Consider the following 16,983-nt stretch of genomic DNA (forward strand, 5'->3'; position numbering starts at 1 on the left):
AACAACTCCACTGACTCTGTCCCTCCTGAAGGCACGAGGCACACAAGGCCCTTAGGACAAAGTCTCAGCCCCTCTTCGCAGGCGCTGCTGACCACGGGCCTCCCCTCAGTTTCCCCTCACTCCTTCACGTTCACCGATTTCTCAAAGGGGTCACAAGCACAAGCCATTCCCTGGCCTTAAAACCCACTCTCATTGATCCACCACCTGCCCTGCAGCCTTGCATGAATGCCTATGTATCCTTCAGGTGCCGGCTCAAATGTCACTTCCTCCAGGAAGCCCTCCCTGTCCTTTCCGATGGTCCCAGAGTGCCAGGCCCCTCTTGTAGACCTAGATCTGTCCCTCATACTGCTTAACTCACTGTGAATTATGCACTCCTTTCACTGAGCACTTCTTGAATGTCTGCCCCCATACCCCACCCCCCAACTGTGAGCCTTGTGAGGCCACGGTCATGATCACTGCCGTGACACAGCACAGAGGTGGATACAAAAGAGGTGTCTGCGAATAGCCGCTGAATAGATGTATAAATGAGGAGGAGATATGAGGAAATGGCATGTTTAGCCCCGCGGACCCAGCCATGAGCACGGACTCAGTTCTCAACTTCTAGAAATTTCACATGTGCTGAGCTCCCTCTGGATTCAGGTCCTCTGCATGGGCTTTTCCCTCTGCCCATAAAACTGTTCTCCGTCCTCTCTTGCCTGGTTCCTGTGGGTCACTCAAGTCTCAGTTCACATGTCTCCTCCTCCAGCAAGCCTTCCCTGACCTCCCTTGCTAGGCTGGAGCAGGCACCTTTCCTGGGCTCCCCCATCAAGGCCCTGACCTTTCTGCCTGCGACTCTCTCATCACAATCCTGGCCGTTCTGGGTCTATCTCCCTGTTGGACTGTGAACTCTGTGAAAGCAGGCCCAGGCTATCTAAGTCACACTGTGTCCTCAGCACCATCCAGCATAGGGTTGGACACCAGACCAGATGCTCATGGACTGCTGACCATGGATAAAGACCGTTCCCTTTCTCCCCTCTGGTACTTTGCCTGCATTTGTCCTTTTCCCTGGAAACCCCTTCCTACACTTTTTTTTTACCTGGCTCCCTCCTTCTCAACCAACCAGTTTGACTTCAGATGTCGGGTCTTCCAGAAATCCTTCCCTGAGCTTGCCCCTGCCCCCGGTAAATTTAAGTCTGTTGGTGTTGCCAATGCCCAGCAAAGAGGCTGCCGCCCAGGGCTTGTGTTTGTTGAGTGAATAAACGAACACACGAATGGTTGAATGAATCAATGAGACAGAGAGAATGCGCTGGGGTGAGGGTCTCCTCAGGCCCATCAGCCGCCCTGATCACTCTGTTCCTTCCACCCTTCCCAGGAGAAGGATTCTGGTGGAGTCCTGGCCACACCCCAACCCTTGGTGGCTGCCAGGCCTGGAAAGCATTTCCCAGAGCTCAGCACATTCCTGCCTTCCCTGGCGGCTGAGAGTGGGCAGGGGGCATTTTGGAGAGAAGGGGGGAGGCCCCTAGCAGTCTGGGATCCTGCCAACCTGCTCCTGGTCCTCTACGCCCTCGGGAGTAGGCCCCAAACTCTCGGTGTGGGGTGGGGTACAGGTCCACTGAGGGGCCAGGGGGCTGGTGTGAGGAGCGAGTTTGACAACTGAGGTGAAGGCCTGGTGGCCGTGTCTAGCTGGACAATGGGAAAGAAGCTGCTGACGCGCGCTTTGGGGGTAATCCCGGGTTTCATCCCAGCCCTGGCCCCAGGCCGGGGCTCAGAGAGCCGGGAGCATCGGAACCAGCGGGCCGGGTGGGCGCCAGGGGCATGTGGGGGTACTTGTGCTCTCTGTGCCGCCCCCCGGGGTCTGGTGAGTCAGGGCAGGCTGGGGTTGGGGGCCAGGGGATCAGGGTGAGGCCTGGTGGTCTTGCTTTGGGAGTTGGGCAGGTCTGGGTTCAAATCCTGTTGCTACCAATGACTTGCGGTGGGTGACCTTGGGTGTCACCATCTCTGAGCCTCCTTGTGTGTTATATGAAGAGGACAGAAGAGAGTTGCAGGGTCTCCAGGGCCCAGCAGAAGTGGGGTTGGACCCCAGCTCCACCACTTCCTGGTCGTGTAGCTAAATACCGGGCGTAATGTGCTCACCTTGCACCCTGGATTCTGGGAGCAGAGCTTAGGGTGCCCAGCACAGTACTTAGCACATGATAGGTGTCCCGCCAACAGGGAAACTCCATTAAACAGAGAAGTGGGGTTCCTCTGTGCCCAGTCTCACTCAGACCCAAAGCCCTCCTCCCCATGACCAGTGTAGCCAGCCCCCTAATTTGTGTGAATAATAATGCAAAACACTTCTAAGTGGCACTCACTTGATGCCAGGCTTTTAGCCTCTTTTAACTCATCTCATCTTTCTGACAACCCCAGGAGGTGGGCACGTTTATTATCCCTGTTTTAGAGATGAAGAAAATGAGGCTCAGAAAGATGCTGTCATTCATCCAGCAGGTGACTGGGCTGGGATTTGAATCCAAAATGACCGAAAAGAGGCAGCGGAAGGAGTTTATTTTAGGGGCCCCAGGAGCCAGCGGGGCCCGTGCCTGGGTCTGGAAGCCAGGAAATAATGCTAGTCGGGTGCTTAGCCTCCAAGTGGCGGCAGCAATGTGCAGGTCCCTGGACCGAGGCTCCCGGTGGAGGTCTCAGCCCAGGCAAGGGCAGCGGCTGTCCCTTCCGTCTTATGGCTCCCCACCCCCTTTGCCGGTGGATGTAGCTGGGAGAGGGGGATGTTTGTTTCCCCACCACCCACTCCCTGGTGATGTCATGCCTCGGCAGCCAATGGCTGGGGGTCTCCCCCCCTCCTCCCCCTCCCCATTCCTTTTCCCCCCAAGCCTGGGGCTGGGGCTGAGCAGATGACCAGGAGCTCTCGAGGTGTCTGGAGGCCTAGTGGTAAGAGATCAGCCGGTCTTACCCGATCCTTGGCCAGGCTGAGAAACCGTGGGAATGAGACCCAGGGTCCTGGGAGGCGCTGGGAGGTGCTGGGAGGATCCCTGGGGGCTCAGGAGGCAGTGTGGTATAGGAGTTAAAGGCACAGGCTTCGGAGCCAGACCCTGGGTTCAAATCCCAAGGTTCCGCTCTTTCTGGTTATGCAGTCTTGGGCAGGATACTGCACCCTTTGTCCCTCTGCTTTCCCATCTGTGAGATGGGCTGATGGAGGCCACCTCACAGGGCTGGTGCGAGAGTAGATGAGTTGCTGCTTCCGAAGAGCTGGGGCAGGATGCCTAGGCTGGGGCAAGCTTTTTGGTGCTTGGGATAGGGATCTGGGGAGGCAGGACTGAGCTTGGTGGTAGGAGGCCAGTGCCTGAGCTGGATTTTGTCCCTCACCCAGAGCTCCCCTTGGGTAAGAGAGAAAGTGGGGCCACCGGTGAGCAAGAGCTGGATATGAGACACTTTGAGATGCAGAGCCCCCCCTCCAATCGCTGTCATTTGAGACTATCATACATTACTTGAGCGCTTACTATATACTGGGACTATTCTAAGCACCTGCTGTTATTTTGTGACTCCTCAAAGCCACTCATCGCTGGCTCCATTTCACAGATGAAACCAAGTCCCTGAGAGGTGAAATACCTCGCCCAGGTGTTCAAACCTGAGAGGTGCTGGAGCAGGGACGGACTGAGGCCGCTGGGAGGCCACTGCCAGAGTGCCTCCCCCTCTGCCTCACAGACGGTCTAGGGGCCCAGACAGGTCTAGGTGCCCAGACGAGTTGGGTCCACTCCTCATTCCCACTGCTGAGGGCACCCGATCGCTGGCAGTTGGGGAAGCTGAAGCTCTGGACGGGGAGAGATCCTAAATGGGATTGGCACCAGCCATGGGGAGAAGAGGGTGCCAACTGGAGGATTCTTCCAGCAGGCCCAGCTCAGCTGAAGGGCCCAGGGCCCAAATGACAGGCCCTCACCCCAACCTGCTCTGAAGGGCATCAGTGGCATCTTAAATGGGAATCTCAGGCGAACCTTCCTCAGGGAGGTATTGTGAGGATGTAATGAGACAAGGTAGGCCAGGATCTTTGCACACAGGAAGTGCTCAAGAAATGGGGACTCGGAAAATTCTGGAAGCTGAGGAATATACCAGGGCAGTGCCACAAGAACCACTCAAGAATGGCTGTTGGCATCTGGAGGGTCCTGCCTGGCCTTCAGTCACCAGGGGAACCCCTTTAGAAGATCTTCCTCTAACACAGCCAGGGACTCCGGGGAACTTTCCCCCACTTCCCCCCTCCAACCCACCCCACCTAGTGGGATGGGCAGAGCTGGGAACAGAGAGTGCCCGGGCCGTAGGGGGGGGCTTCCTTCCGAAGCCACCCCCACCCCACCCCAGGAGCTGGGTATGTGGTTCAGGAAGGGCACAGATGGGCTAAATATAACCTGGGCTGGGCGGCTGCCCTGGGCAGGGATGAGGGAGGAGGGCACTGTCTCTTGCTCCCGCCCTGGCTAAGCTTCCTGTGCCAGCCTCTGGGTGTGACCCTCGCCGCCCTGGCCTGAAACAGGGAGCTGGCAGACCAGGAGAGACTCCCCTCCATCTCCATTACCCCTACAAGTACCAGGCTCTCCCACCTCCAGCTCAGGATGCTGCATGGTGTCAGCGACTCAGTTTTTCGGATCTGGGTTCAAGTGCCGACTCTTTCACTGTGATAGCTTAACCCTCATTTATTCATCATAAAATGGGGTACTGAGGCCACATCTATAAAGTGCCTGTCCAGCCCAGGGATGCCTGTTTGGGGCATCCCCAATCCCCACCTCCCTTCCCAGCCCATCCCCTGCCCTGGTTGTTTTGCTGCTTGGGGATCCCGCAGTGCTCAGAGCCACGAATGCAAGTTCAGGTCCAGAGTTGGGGTCAAGGGCAGGGGCTTGGCTGGGTGACCCCAGACAGGTCACTTCCCCTCTCTGAGCCTCAGTTTCCAAACCTAAAACAGCCACCACATTCAGGGCGATTCAGAGACCCATGGGGGCCGGCACTGGGGCCAGTTTGGAGGAAATGCCACAGATGTGGGAGCCCACCTGACCTGGAGCAGCTGAGGGCTCAGAGGGGAGGCTGGCGAAAGCCACAGAAACCAGGACTCCTAGGAGGGCCAGAGAGGAGCCCCCTGCTACTGTGGGGTCCCTGGCAGTGAAGTGGGTACAGCTGGACCATTGAGGGTCCCTGTGTCCTCTATCCTGGCCAGTGGTGGGCTATGAAGGGCCATTGTGCGGCTGGGGGTGGGTGGGCAGGGGCGGAATGTGACTGGGCACAGCAGATGGGCCATTGTTTGAGGGAATGTGCCGCGTGAGGTCTGACCTTTCCCTGTAGAGTGGGGGTTGGCGGGTTGGCATGCCAGGTGGGGGCAGGGAGGACAAGGCCAGAGTCGGCTGGGGGTGGGGGGCTGGAGAGACGGTATCCATTCCCTTTTCCCCAGAAGGGCCTGTTGGGGAGGCTGCCTGGGAATCCCAGTTCTGCCTCCTTCTCACTGGGCTGTGTGACTTTATACGAGGTTCTTGGCCTCTCTGAGGGGCTATGGGTTTTCTGCAGAGAGGAGGCAGAGCACAGGACTGACGAATAACCACTCAGTAACCATTAGTTATCATCTTCCGTAGAAGAGTCTGGAACTCTCAGATGAGTTCAAGTCCTGGCTCAGCCCCTCGTGACCATTTGTGGCTGCCCTTCTCCCAGCCTCAGGTGTCTTCTCTATAATGGGCTCGGTAACTTCTCTATTATGGGCTCGATAACTGTATTGACCTCACAAGAGTGTTCTGAGGTTTATGGGCAATGAATGACCCCTGTGGGACATTTGTCACAAGATCAGGACCACAGGAAGTTCTTAGTAATAATAATAGGGCTTCTGAAGCCCCTCCATGTACCCAGCATTTTGTATTTACTCACTTATTTGACGCGGTAGGTGCTTTCCTTCTCCCCATTTAACAGATGAGGAAGCTGAGGCCCAGAGAGGTGAGGTGATTGGCCCACAGGGAGGACATGGGAGTGGTTAGGATTGTTTTATAGTGAATTTGGCTCTCTCCGTCGACCCAGGTGGTTGGCGCAGGGGCTTTGCTGTCAGGCAGTCCTAGGAGTCAGCTCTGGCTTTACTTTACTGTTTGTTGTCCAATAAAGGTCTTCTCGGCCTCAATTTGCCCCGCTGCACTATGGGGATAGGAAACTGACAGAGCGCAGGAAGGGTCAGGCCCTCAGGAAGCAGTGGATGGGGTTAGCTGATGGTAATGCTCACGTTCTTCTTAGAGCCCCGGACCCAGGAGGCCCAAGGAGCTGGAGGTGACCCTGAGGTGAGCATTGGCCGGGGCCATGTGCCCCTCCCCACCCCTCCCGCCCCTCCCTGGCCTGCTTGGAGCCTCATGCCCTGGTCTCTTCTTGGCAGGCAGCAAGACCCCAGAGGAAGGGTGTGAGCCCCGCAGACGGCTGTGCGGTACCCCAGGCTGGGCTCCTGTTAGGAGGGGGTGCCCGTGCCCAGGCAGCGGTGAGAGGACAGGGGTGGAGGGCCCTTCTCCCCTTCTGATACCCATCTTGGCCTCTCCCCTCCACGCCCGGCCTCCTCCTCGCATCCTCTCCTGGCCTCAAGCCTCCCTCCCGGTCCCCCACAGGCTCACAGACAGCGGCTCCATGCAGAACTGAAGCTGGTTCTGCAGCAGAAGGGAGAGAGGACGCAGGAGCCTGGGGCCCGGGTGACTCCCAGCAGCGCCATGGAGGCCAGGAGCCGGAGCGCTGAGGTGAGCAGCCCACATGCTCTGCACAGGGAACTTGGGGAGGCCCGGGTGGGGGACACAGACTGAGGCAGCAAGAAGACACTTCCTGGTTTCTCCGTGCCTCAGTCTCCCCATCTGTGAAATAGAAATAGCAACAGCGCTTATTTTATAGGTCACCGGGAGGAAAAGAATTTTAACATAGGGAACGTGCTTAGCACAGTGCCTGGTACAGACTAAGAGTCAAAGCGGCAAATTCACTGGGGGCATAGTGGAGTTATATTAATAACAAGCTAAAGAAAATCAGGCAGAAACCTTTCATTGGAAGAGGTAGGATGGTATGGGGGTTAAATACCTGAGCTTTGAGCCCATGGGCTTAAATGCCAACCCTACCACTTCAACTGCACAGCTCCAAACAGGGGACCTGACCTCTCAAACCCTGTTTTCCCATTGGTGAAATGGGACAAGGGTCACTGGTACGGAGCTAGAGGACCCACACAGACTGCTTCCTACCGGATGCTAGGCACAGAGCGGGTCGACTTTTCCGGGAGCCAAGCGGAGGCTGAGGGGTGGCAGGCAGGGGGTAAAGTGCAAGGAGGTCACTGCCTCCAGGTAGGCCTATGGGCTCTGAGGTCACAGACTGGGGGTTTAGGCCCAGCTGCTTAACTCTGCTGTGTGGCGTTAGGCAAATCACTCCGCTTCTCTTTGCCTTTGCATCTTCCTTTGTGTCTGTCCAAGCTGTGGGGAGGATGAAATGAGATGCTGTACATAAAATCCTTAGCCCAGGCCCTCAGGGTGGTGGTGATGGTCCTGCTGTTTCCTGCTGCCCCTACCACAACTGTTCTCACCTCTTCTCACCATGCTCCTCCCAGCCCTCTAGTCCCAGGGCCACTGCGGGCCTAGACCTGCTTCCCTAACCCTCTCCAAGACCTGGCTCAACTCCAGTCTATGTCAGCCCTGATGCCCTGCCCATTACAGCATCCTCTCGGATCCCTGTTGCTTCAGGTCTCAGCTCACAGGCACTCCTTCCGGTACACCCATGTCCCCCAACTTTACAGTAGGGAAATGGGCCCAGAGAGGGCAAAGTTCTCCCCCCAGAGACACACAGTAGATTGCGTTCCTAGACGGTTGTGGAACTGAGGTCTCTCACGGCCTTTTCTAAGCCCCGGATGTGAATCCCGGAGGGCGCTGCTGGGCCAGGGCAGCACCATTTACAGTAAATACCAGGAATGCCACGTCTGCTGGTCCACCACTCGTTACCCACGCACCCCCCTTCACTGGATTCCCTCTCCCAAAGGCGTTGTGCAGGTCTTGGGTTCACAGAGTCCACAATAGGGCACAGTCTCACACACGTTCAAGCCTCCAAAGAGCCCCGTCTCACCCTCACCCCTGCATCCTGCACCACTTAAAGGTCCAGCCCCTTCCTCGGAATCCCATCCTCACTCCACCCCTTGTTCGGCTGTTTATTAAGGCCGTTTCCCATACCTCAAACCCACCCTTAGAATACGTGTCCCCGGCTTACCTCCACGTATTACTCTCTAGCCACACCCCTCTCAGATTTTTGGCCCCTCCTCCGTGGCCTGAGCTCTATCCGCGAGAGCGGTCGGATCCCACGCCACACCCTAGCCCCGCCCCCGAACTGGCCCCGCCCCCGAAGGCACAGCCCCGCCCCTCACTCACGACTCCGGTTCCCTCTGGCCTCGCTACCGCGCCCCTCCTCTACAACCCCGCCCTTCGACCCGCCCCTTCGACGGCGGCCCCGGGGCTCCTGCCTGCCCAAGAGTGGACGGAACCGTTGAGCCTGGCAGCGGGTGCGAGAGAGCAGGCGGCCCTCGCGCTTCTTTAAAGGGAAGATGCCGGAGTGGGTGGGCCCGCACGGCCGGCCTGAGCCGCGCTCAGGGGGGTGTAACTGGAGGACCCGTTTAAGAGCCGCTTTTAAGCGCGATGCCGGGCTCTGGGCGAGGTCCGGCCCTAGCGCCCCATGGCGGCCTCTCGCTGCCCTCCGCAGGAGCTGAGGCGGGCGGAGTTGGTGGAGATCATCGTGGAGACCGAGGCGCAGACCGGGGTCAGCGGCATCAACGTAGCAGGCGGCGGCAAGGAGGGAATCTTTGTCCGTGAGCTTCGGGAGGATTCGCCCGCGGCCAGGAGCCTCAGCCTGCAGGAAGGTGGGCGGGGCGGAAGCACGGGGCGGGGCCTTTCCGAGGCGGCAGGGTTAGGAACCGCCCCCGTCCCGGGCGTGGCCAGCCCCCAGGAGGCGGGGAGAATGGCTTGGGGCGGGGCTTTGTGTGTCGGCCTTGCAGTGGCTCAGTGCGGGCTCTGGAGGTTCATTGTGTCGGTTTGACTCCCAGATCTGCAGTTTACTAGCTTGTGATCTTCTGTGCCTTGGTTTATTCATCTCGAAAATAGGAATAATCTTAGTACGCACCTCGCAGGGTTATTACGTGGATTAAATGAGTCAGTATTTGAAAACACTTGGCGCATAGCTAAGTGACACGCAGTAAGCACTATTTAAGCACTAGTTATTATTTTTGTTGTTGGGGCTGGAGAAAAGAGGTGGAGTTAACTTGGAGGGGGTATGGAGGGGAGCTTTAGTAAGTAAGGGATATTTTAGGTGACATGGATGAGGCCGATGTGATTTATTCATGCAACAACTATTTACTAAGTGCCTTCTATTTTCAGATATTATTCTAGGTGTTTGGGCTACTGCAGTGAACAAAACAGACAACACTCTCTGCACTTATGGAGCTTACCTTCTAGTAGAGAGAGAGATATTTGAGCAAAATATGTAAAATACATAGTAAATTAGAAGGCACTGTGTGCAATGCGTGCCTGTAGGACAGTTGTATTTTTAAATATGGTGAGCCAGGAAGGGAGGAAAGGCCTGGTGGAGGGCAGGGAGTGAGCTATATGGCCATCTGGAAGAGCATTCCATGCAGAGAGAACAGCCAGTGCAAATGCCCCAAGGTTGGGGTGTGCCTAACTTGATGAAGAGCAAGGGAGCCAGTGTGGATGCAGTAGAGTTAGAGAGGAAGAGAGGAAGAGATGAGGCCCGAGGGGTAAGGAAAGGGCAGTTTTCAGAGGGCTTTATAGGCCATGGTGAGGATTTTGACTTTTAATCTGGGAGGTTGTGAGTGAGTGGAGGGGGCACATGAATTGGCTGTGTTGGACAGCATGCTGTATTAGCAGTAGACTGAACTGAAAGGGCCAGGGTGGGGAGCAGGGAGGCTACTCCGGGGGTGCCTGGCTGGCTCAGTCAGTAGAGCATGAGACTCTTGACCTCGGGGTCGTGAGTTTGAGCCCCATGTTCGGTGTAGAGATTGGGGTTTTATTATTATTATTATTATTTTAAAAATTTATTTGAGAGAGAGTGAGAACTAGCAGGGGTGGGGGGAGGAGGGGAGGAAGAGGGAGAAGCAGACACCCCACTGAGCAGGGAGCCCAACTCAGGGCTTGATGCCAGGACCCTGGGATCATGACCTGAGCCAAAGGCAGATGCTTAACCAACTGAGCCACCCAGGTGTCCCGAGATCACTTTAAATAAATAAATAAATAAATATATATATATATATTACATATATACACACTTTATATATATATATATATATATAGTGTGTATATATATATACACACACACATAGAGGCTACTCTGATTATCCAGGTAAGAGGTGGTGATGCTCAGGGCCAAAACAGTGTTAATGGACATGAAGAGAAAGGTTTGGCTACTGGATATATTTTGAAGGAGGAGTCTTCAGGACTGGATATGGGGAGCGATGAAAAGAGAAGGGTCAAGGATGTGTCCAGGGATTCTTGACCTGAGGATGGAGTTGTTGGTTCCACAAATGGGCAACGCTGGGGCTGGAGCTTGTTTGGAGTAAGACCAGGAGTACAGTTTGGATCTGTCAAGTGAGGGGTATCTGTTGGAGGCCAAGGTGAAGGTGTGGAGGGCTAAATGGATATATGAGTATAGAATGGCTGGGAGAGTGCTAGGCTGGAGAGATACACTTGGGAGTTGTCAGCCCATTTATGGTCTTTTTTTATTATTATTATTATTATGTTATGTTAGTCACCATACAATACATCATTAGTTTTTGATGTAGTGATCCACGATTCATTGTTTTTGTATGACACCCGGTGCTCCATGCAGTACGTGCCCTCCCTCCACCCCCCCCCCCCAATTTATGGTCTTTAAACCGTAATCTGGATGAGCTTCCTTAGAGGGTGAGTGTAGCATGGAGATGAGAAGGGGTCCAAGGCCTGAACTCTGGGACAGTGTGTCATTAAGAGATCCAGGAGATGGGGAGGCTGAGAAGAAACCTCCAGGAGGTTCTAGAGGTTGTGTGGCGTCCTGGAAGCCAAGCCAGACAAGTGGATGAAGGAGAGAGAGTGACGTTAGGTCGAAGGCTGTGAGGTCCCCTCAGGTGAAGTCTGGGACTTGATCATTGGACTTAGCCACACAGAGGTATGGGACCTTGAGAGGAGCCATTCAAGGTTCTGGAAAGGGGTGTCAGAAGTGTGATTGGAGAAGTGGAGGTAAGGCAGCTAGACAACTCAGTGCATTTGCCGTTAAGGTGAACAGAAAAATGGATCAGGAGCTCTAGGAGTGAGGTCAAGACAGCTTTTCCTATGGGACAAATAATGGTACGTGTATGCTGATGGGAATAACATAGGAGAGGGACAAATTGGTGATGTGGGGAGAGAGGGGAGAACTGCTACAGGATGTCCCCTGAGAAGGCAGTGGAAAGACTGACCTGAGGTAGAAGTGGGCACGGTTCATTCTTAGGAATAGGTGGAGAGTAGAGTAAATAGCCACAGGAGCAGGGGGGTGAGTAATGGCGTGGGAGTTTCTGGAAGTTCTGATTCTGTCCTCTCAGTAAAGGAAACAAAATCAGTGTCTAAAATGTGAGAATGGGGGGTGCCTGAGTGGCTCAGTCGGTAAGTGTCTGCCTTGGGCTCAGGTCATGATCCCAAGGTCTTGGGATTGAGCCCGAGTCGGGCTCCCTGCAAATAAAATCTTTAAAAATAAAATAAAATAGGGCGCCTGCGTGGCTCAGTTGGTTAAGCAACTGCCTTCGGCTCAGGTCATGATCTTGGAGTCCCGGGATCGAGTCCCGCATCGGGCTCCCTGCTCAGCGAGGAGCCTGCTTCTCCCTCTGACCCTCCCCGCTCTCATGTACTCTCTCTCATTCTCGCTCTCTCAAATAAATAAATAAATCTTTAAAATAAATAAAATAAAATAAAATAAAATGTGAGAATGGGGAAGGGAAGTGGAAAGGCAATGGGCGTGGCTTGAATGGGTGTGGCTTTGCTCAGCTGGGGCGGGGCTAAGGCCATGGGGTGGGGCTTCACCCTAGGGTATCTGGACCTCAAACTGGGAGGAACTTTGCTTCTCAAGTCTGTGCTGGGGGTGGGGGCAGGGGGAATAGGAGGGGCCTTAGTTTGGGGCGGGGCCTCTCTGAGCTCGCTCCAGGGAAGTGGGTGGAACCAGGCCTGGGTGGAGCCAGGAGATGCCCACGCCCTGCCCACCTCCGCCTTGCATGCAGGAGACCAGCTGCTCAGCGCCCGTGTGTTCTTCGAGAACTTCAAGTACGAGGACGCGCTACGCCTGCTGCAATGTGCTGAGCCTTACAAGGTCTCCTTCTGCCTGAAGCGCACTGTGCCCACTGGGGACCTGGCGCTGCGGCCTGGCACCGTGGCTGGCTACGAGATCAAGGGCCCACGGGCCAAGGTGGCCAAGCTGGTACGCGTGCTTAGCCCGGCCCCGGCTCTGGACTGCCCCAGCGATCCAGTCTCTCCGCCGTGAGCCCTACTCCTCCACACCGTGGGCCAGCCTTGCCCTCTGTCTTGTCACTAACCCAACGCTAATCCCACCCTCTGCCTCCTATTCTCCACCCCTAAACTCCTTCCTGGGGAGGGGGACCCACCCATCTCAGACCAGGGCCTTTACCCACTTTGGAGAGGCATCAGCTCTAGGCTTGCCAGTGGTCCTGAACCAGGGGACTCCAAACCAGGAAGGCCAGGTTCAAGCCTGAGTGCTGCTCACTTAACTGCTGAGCGACCCTGGGCAAGTTTCTTTCCCTTTCTGGGCCTCAGTTTCCCCATCTCTAGAATGAAGGTATTGGGGGAAATCCTGGATGAGGACCTAGAAGTCTTGGGTCCTAGTTCCTACACTTCTGTTGACTCATTATCAGATTCTAAATGAATGTCTTTGCCCTACGGGGGCAGTCATCTTGAAATGACAGGAAGGAAGTGGGGCTGGTGTTTTTGGGGACAAGATGCTTCATCCAACACATCCCCAGCCTGGCACAATGCCAGATGGGTTCCCCCTGTCTTCCCCGAGCCTCCCACTGTCCCACCGCCTCCCGCATCTCTCCTCTCTCCCCAGAACATCCAGAGTCTGTCCCCTGTGAAGAAGAAGAAGATGGTGGTGCCCGGGGCCCTGGGGGCCCCTGCAGACCTGGCCCCTGTTGACGTCGAATTCTCCTTTCCCAAGTTCTCCCGTCTGCGTCGGGGCCTCAAAGCCGAGGCTGCCAAGGGTCCCGTCCCAGCTGCCCCAACCCGCCGGCGCCTCCAGCTGCCTCGGCTGCGCGTCCGAGAAGTGGCGGAAGAGGCCCAGGCGGCCCGGCAGGCCGTTGCTGTTCCTTCCCCAAGGAAAGCCAAAGTGGAGGCCGAGGTGGCAGCAGGAGCCCGTTTCACAGCCCCCCAGGTGGAGCTGGTTGGGCCCCGGCTGCCAGGTGCCGAGGTGGGTGTCCCCCAGGTCTCCGCCCCCAAGGGCCTGGGAGAGGTGGCCCTCCACCTGCCAACCCGTGGACTAGGAGCCCCCGCTGCACCTGCTGTGGAGCCCGCGGCCCTAGGGATCCAGGTCCCCCAAGTGGAGCTGCCCACCTTGCCCTCACTACCCACTCTGCCCACACTTCCCTGCCTGGAGACCCGGGAAGGGGCTGCGGCAGTGACGGTGCCCACCCTGGATGTGGTGGCGCCTGTCGTAGGGGTGGACCTGGCCTTGCCGGGTGTGGGGGTGGAGGCCCGAGGAGAGGCACCTGAGGTGGCCCTGAAGATGCCCCGCCTCAGTTTCCCCCGCTTTGGGGCTCGAGCAAAGGAAGTCGCTGAGGCCAAGGTGGCCAAGGGCAGCCCTGAGGCCAGGGTGAAGGGGCCTAGACTTCGGATGCCCACCTTCGGGCTTTCGCTCCTGGAACCCCGGTCGGCTGTCGCCGAAGCTGCTGTTGAGAGCAAGCTAAAGCTGCCCACCATCAAGATGCCCTTTGGCCTTGGGGTCTCGGCCCCTGAGGTCAAGATGCCCAAGGGGCCTGAGGTGAAGCTCCCGAAGGCTCCTGAGGTGAAGCTCCTGAAGGCTCCTGAGGTGAAGCTCCCGAAGGTGCCGGAGGCAGCCCTTCCGGACGTGCAACTCCCAGAGGTGGGACTCCCCAAAGTGTCAGAGATGAAGCTCCCGAAGGTGCCGGAGATGGTCGTGCCGGAGGTGCGGCTCCCCGAAGTGCAGCTGCCGAAAGTCCCCGAGATGAAGCTCCCGAAGGTGCCCGAGATGGCCGTGCCCGACGTGCAGCTCCCCGATGTGCAGCTCCCCACAGTCCCCGAGATGAAGCTCCCCGAGGTGAAGCTCCCGAAGGTGCCCGAGATGGCCGTGCCCGACGTGCATCTCCCCGAAGTGCAGCTCCCCAAAGTCCCCGAGATGAAGCTCCCGAAGATGCCCGAGATGGCCGTGCCCGATGTGCGGCTCCCCGATGTGCAGCTGCCGAAGGTCTCGGAGATGAAGCTCCCCAAGGTGCCCGAGATGGCAGTGCCCGACGTGCACCTCCCCGAGGTGCAGCTGCCGAAGGTCTCGGAGATGAAAGTCCCTGACATGAAGCTCCCCGAGATGAAACTGCCGGAGATAAAACTCCCCAAGGTGCCCGAGATGGCCGTGCCCGACGTCCACCTCCCAGAGGTGCAGCTGCCGAAGGTGTCGGAGATGCGGCTGCCAGAAATGCAGGTGCCCAAGGTCCCAGAGGTGCATCTTCCGAAGGCGCCCGAGGTGAAGCTGCCCAAGGCTCCAGAGGTGCAGCTAAAAGCAGAGCGGGCAGAGGGGATGGAATTTGGCTTCAAGATGCCCAAGATGACCATGCCTAAGCTAGGGAGGGCAGAGTCCCCATCGCGAGGCAAGCCAGGCGAGGCAGGGGCTGAGGTCTCCGGGAAGCTGGTGACACTTCCCTGTCTGCAGCCGGAGGTGGGTCCCGAGGCTCGTGTGGGTGTCCCCTCTCTCACACTGCCCTCTGTGGAGCTAGACCTGCCACGGGCCCTCAGCCTGGAGGGGCAGGTCCCAGCAGCCGAAGTGGGCAAGGTGGAGCGGGCAGAGGGCCATGGGGCGGCCGCAGGGGTCGGGGAAGCGGCCTTCCGGATGCCCTCTGTTGAGATCGTCACTCCGCAGCTGCCCATGGTGGAGGTCGAGGAAGGGCGGCTAGAGGTGATGGAGATGAAAGTCAAGCCCTCCTCCAAGTTCTCCCTGGCCAAGTTTGGACTCTCGGGGCCCAAAGTGGCCAAGGCAGAGGCTGAGGGGGCCGGGCGAGCCACCAAGCTGAAGGTGTCCAAGTTCGCCATCTCACTGCCCAAGGCCCGAGCGGGGACTGAAGCTGAGTCCAAAGGGGCAGGGGAGGCAGGCCTGCTGCCCGCCCTCGATCTGTCCATCCCACAGCTCAGCCTGGATGCCCATCTGCCCACAGGCAAGGTGGAGGTGGCGGGGGCTGATGTCAAGGTCAAGGGGCCCAGGTTTGGCCTGCCCAAGTTTGGGGTCAGAGGCCGGGACGCTGAGGCGGGAGAACTAGCGCCAGGGGTGGCCGAGCTGGAGGGCAAGGGCTGGGGTTGGGATGGGAAGGTGAAGATCCCCAAGCTGAAGATGCCCTCCTTTGGGTTGGCTCGAGGGAAGGAAGCTGAAATCCAGGGTGGGCGTGTCAGCCCGGGAGAAAAGCCAGAGTCCGTGGCTGGGCAGCTTAAGATCCCTGAGGTGGAGCTGGTCACACTGGGGGCCCAGGAGGAAGGGAGGGCTGAGGGGGCGGTGGCTGTCAGTGGGGTACGGCTATCAGGCCCGCAAGTGTCTGTGACCAGGCCGGCAGGCACTGAGGGCCAGGAGGGGGCGCTGAGGATGCCCCAGGGCGTCTCCCTGCCCCAGGTAGAGCTGCCTGGCTTCGGGGAGGCCGGCCTGGGCACCACCGCTGGGCAGCAGGTCAAGGGTGCAGCCCCGTCAGCGGAGGGCACAGCAGGCTACAGGGTCCAGGTGCCTCAGGTGACCTTGTCTCTGCCTGGAGCCCAGGTAGCAGGTGGCGAGCTGTTGGTAGGTGAGGGCGTCTTCAAGATGCCCGCTGTGTCAGTGCCCCAGCTTGAGCTGGACGTGGGGCTGGGCCGAGAGGCGCAGGTGGGGGAGGCAGCCACAGGCGAGGGTGGCTTGCGGCTGAAGATGCCCACGCTGGGGGCCAGAGCTGAGGCCAGGGAAGGGGGGCCCGGAGACCAGTCCCCGGGGGCCGAGCGCACCTTCCACCTCTCACTGCCCGACGTGGAGCTCTCGCCACCCGCCGTGGGCAGCCATGCTGAGTACCAGGTGGCCGAGGGCGATGGGGAGGCCGGACACAAGCTCAAGGTGCGGCTGCCCCGGTTTGGCCTGGTTCGGGCCAAGGAGGGCGTTGAGGAGGGTGAGAAGACCAAGAGCCCCAAACTCAGGCTGCCCCGAGTGGGCTTCAGCCAGAGCGAGGCGGTCACTGGGGAAGGCTCCCCCAGCCCTGAGGAGGAGGAGGAGGAGGGCGGCGGGGACGGGGCCTCTGGGCGCCGAGGCAGAGTCCGGGTCCGCTTGCCCCGCGTAGGCCTGGCCACCCCTTCCAAGGCCTCTCGGGGCCAGGAGGGCGAGGCAGCCCCCAAGTCTCCTGGTGGGGAGAAGTCGCCCAAGTTCCGCTTCCCCCGGGTGTCCCTAAGCCCCAAGGCCCGGAGTGGGAGCGGGGACCAGGAAGAGGGTGGATTCCGGGTCCGGCTGCCCAGCGTGGGGTTTTCGGAGACAGGGGCTCCGGGGCCTGCCAGGATGGAGGGGGCTCAGGCTGCAGTTGTCTGAAGCCCCAGGGCAGAGGGAGAGTCCCCTCCCATCTTCCCATCCCCGCCTCCTCTTTGTTTTGTGTGTGAGATAACTAGCACTAACCCTCAGAGGGCCGGGAGGTGGGTGACAGACAGGGACCAGGCCAGGGAGGCCTCATGTCCGGGTCCCTGGCAGGAGTGCCTGTATCTTGCCAAGCCATGTGAATAAAATAATCCAGAGGTAGCCTTGTGTTGGGTTTTGTTG

At 58.1% G+C, this 16,983-nt stretch overlaps 1 protein-coding gene across 1 annotated transcript; it reads left to right on the plus strand.

Annotated features, from left to right (window-relative positions):
- The first annotated feature begins 6,674 nt into the window (after nucleotides 1–6,674).
- On the plus strand, nucleotides 6,675–16,959 carry PRX (periaxin). The gene is made up of 4 exons (XM_021701018.2): nucleotides 6,675–6,701; nucleotides 8,683–8,839; nucleotides 12,215–12,411; nucleotides 13,057–16,959. Exons 1-4 carry the CDS (start codon nucleotides 6,675–6,677, stop codon nucleotides 16,756–16,758), a joined length of 4,083 nt encoding a protein of 1,360 aa, XP_021556693.2. The 3' UTR covers nucleotides 16,759–16,959.
- The last annotated feature ends 24 nt before the right edge of the window (nucleotides 16,960–16,983 follow it).

The sequence above is a fragment of the Neomonachus schauinslandi genome, chromosome 16 (assembly GCF_002201575.2).
Source record: "Neomonachus schauinslandi chromosome 16, ASM220157v2, whole genome shotgun sequence".
Taxonomy (NCBI): Eukaryota; Metazoa; Chordata; class Mammalia; order Carnivora; family Phocidae; genus Neomonachus; species Neomonachus schauinslandi.

Excerpts from the sequence above, each read along its gene's own strand:
- PRX (XM_021701018.2), top strand. The coding sequence starts at position 6,675 with ATGGAGGCCAGGAGCCGGAGCGCTGAG. Across the intron at positions 8,840-12,214 it reads GAGCCTCAGCCTGCAGGAAG|GAGACCAGCTGCTCAGCGCC; the intron begins GTGGGCGGGGCG and ends CCTTGCATGCAG. Across the intron at positions 12,412-13,056 it reads GGGCCAAGGTGGCCAAGCTG|AACATCCAGAGTCTGTCCCC; the intron begins GTACGCGTGCTT and ends CTCTCTCCCCAG.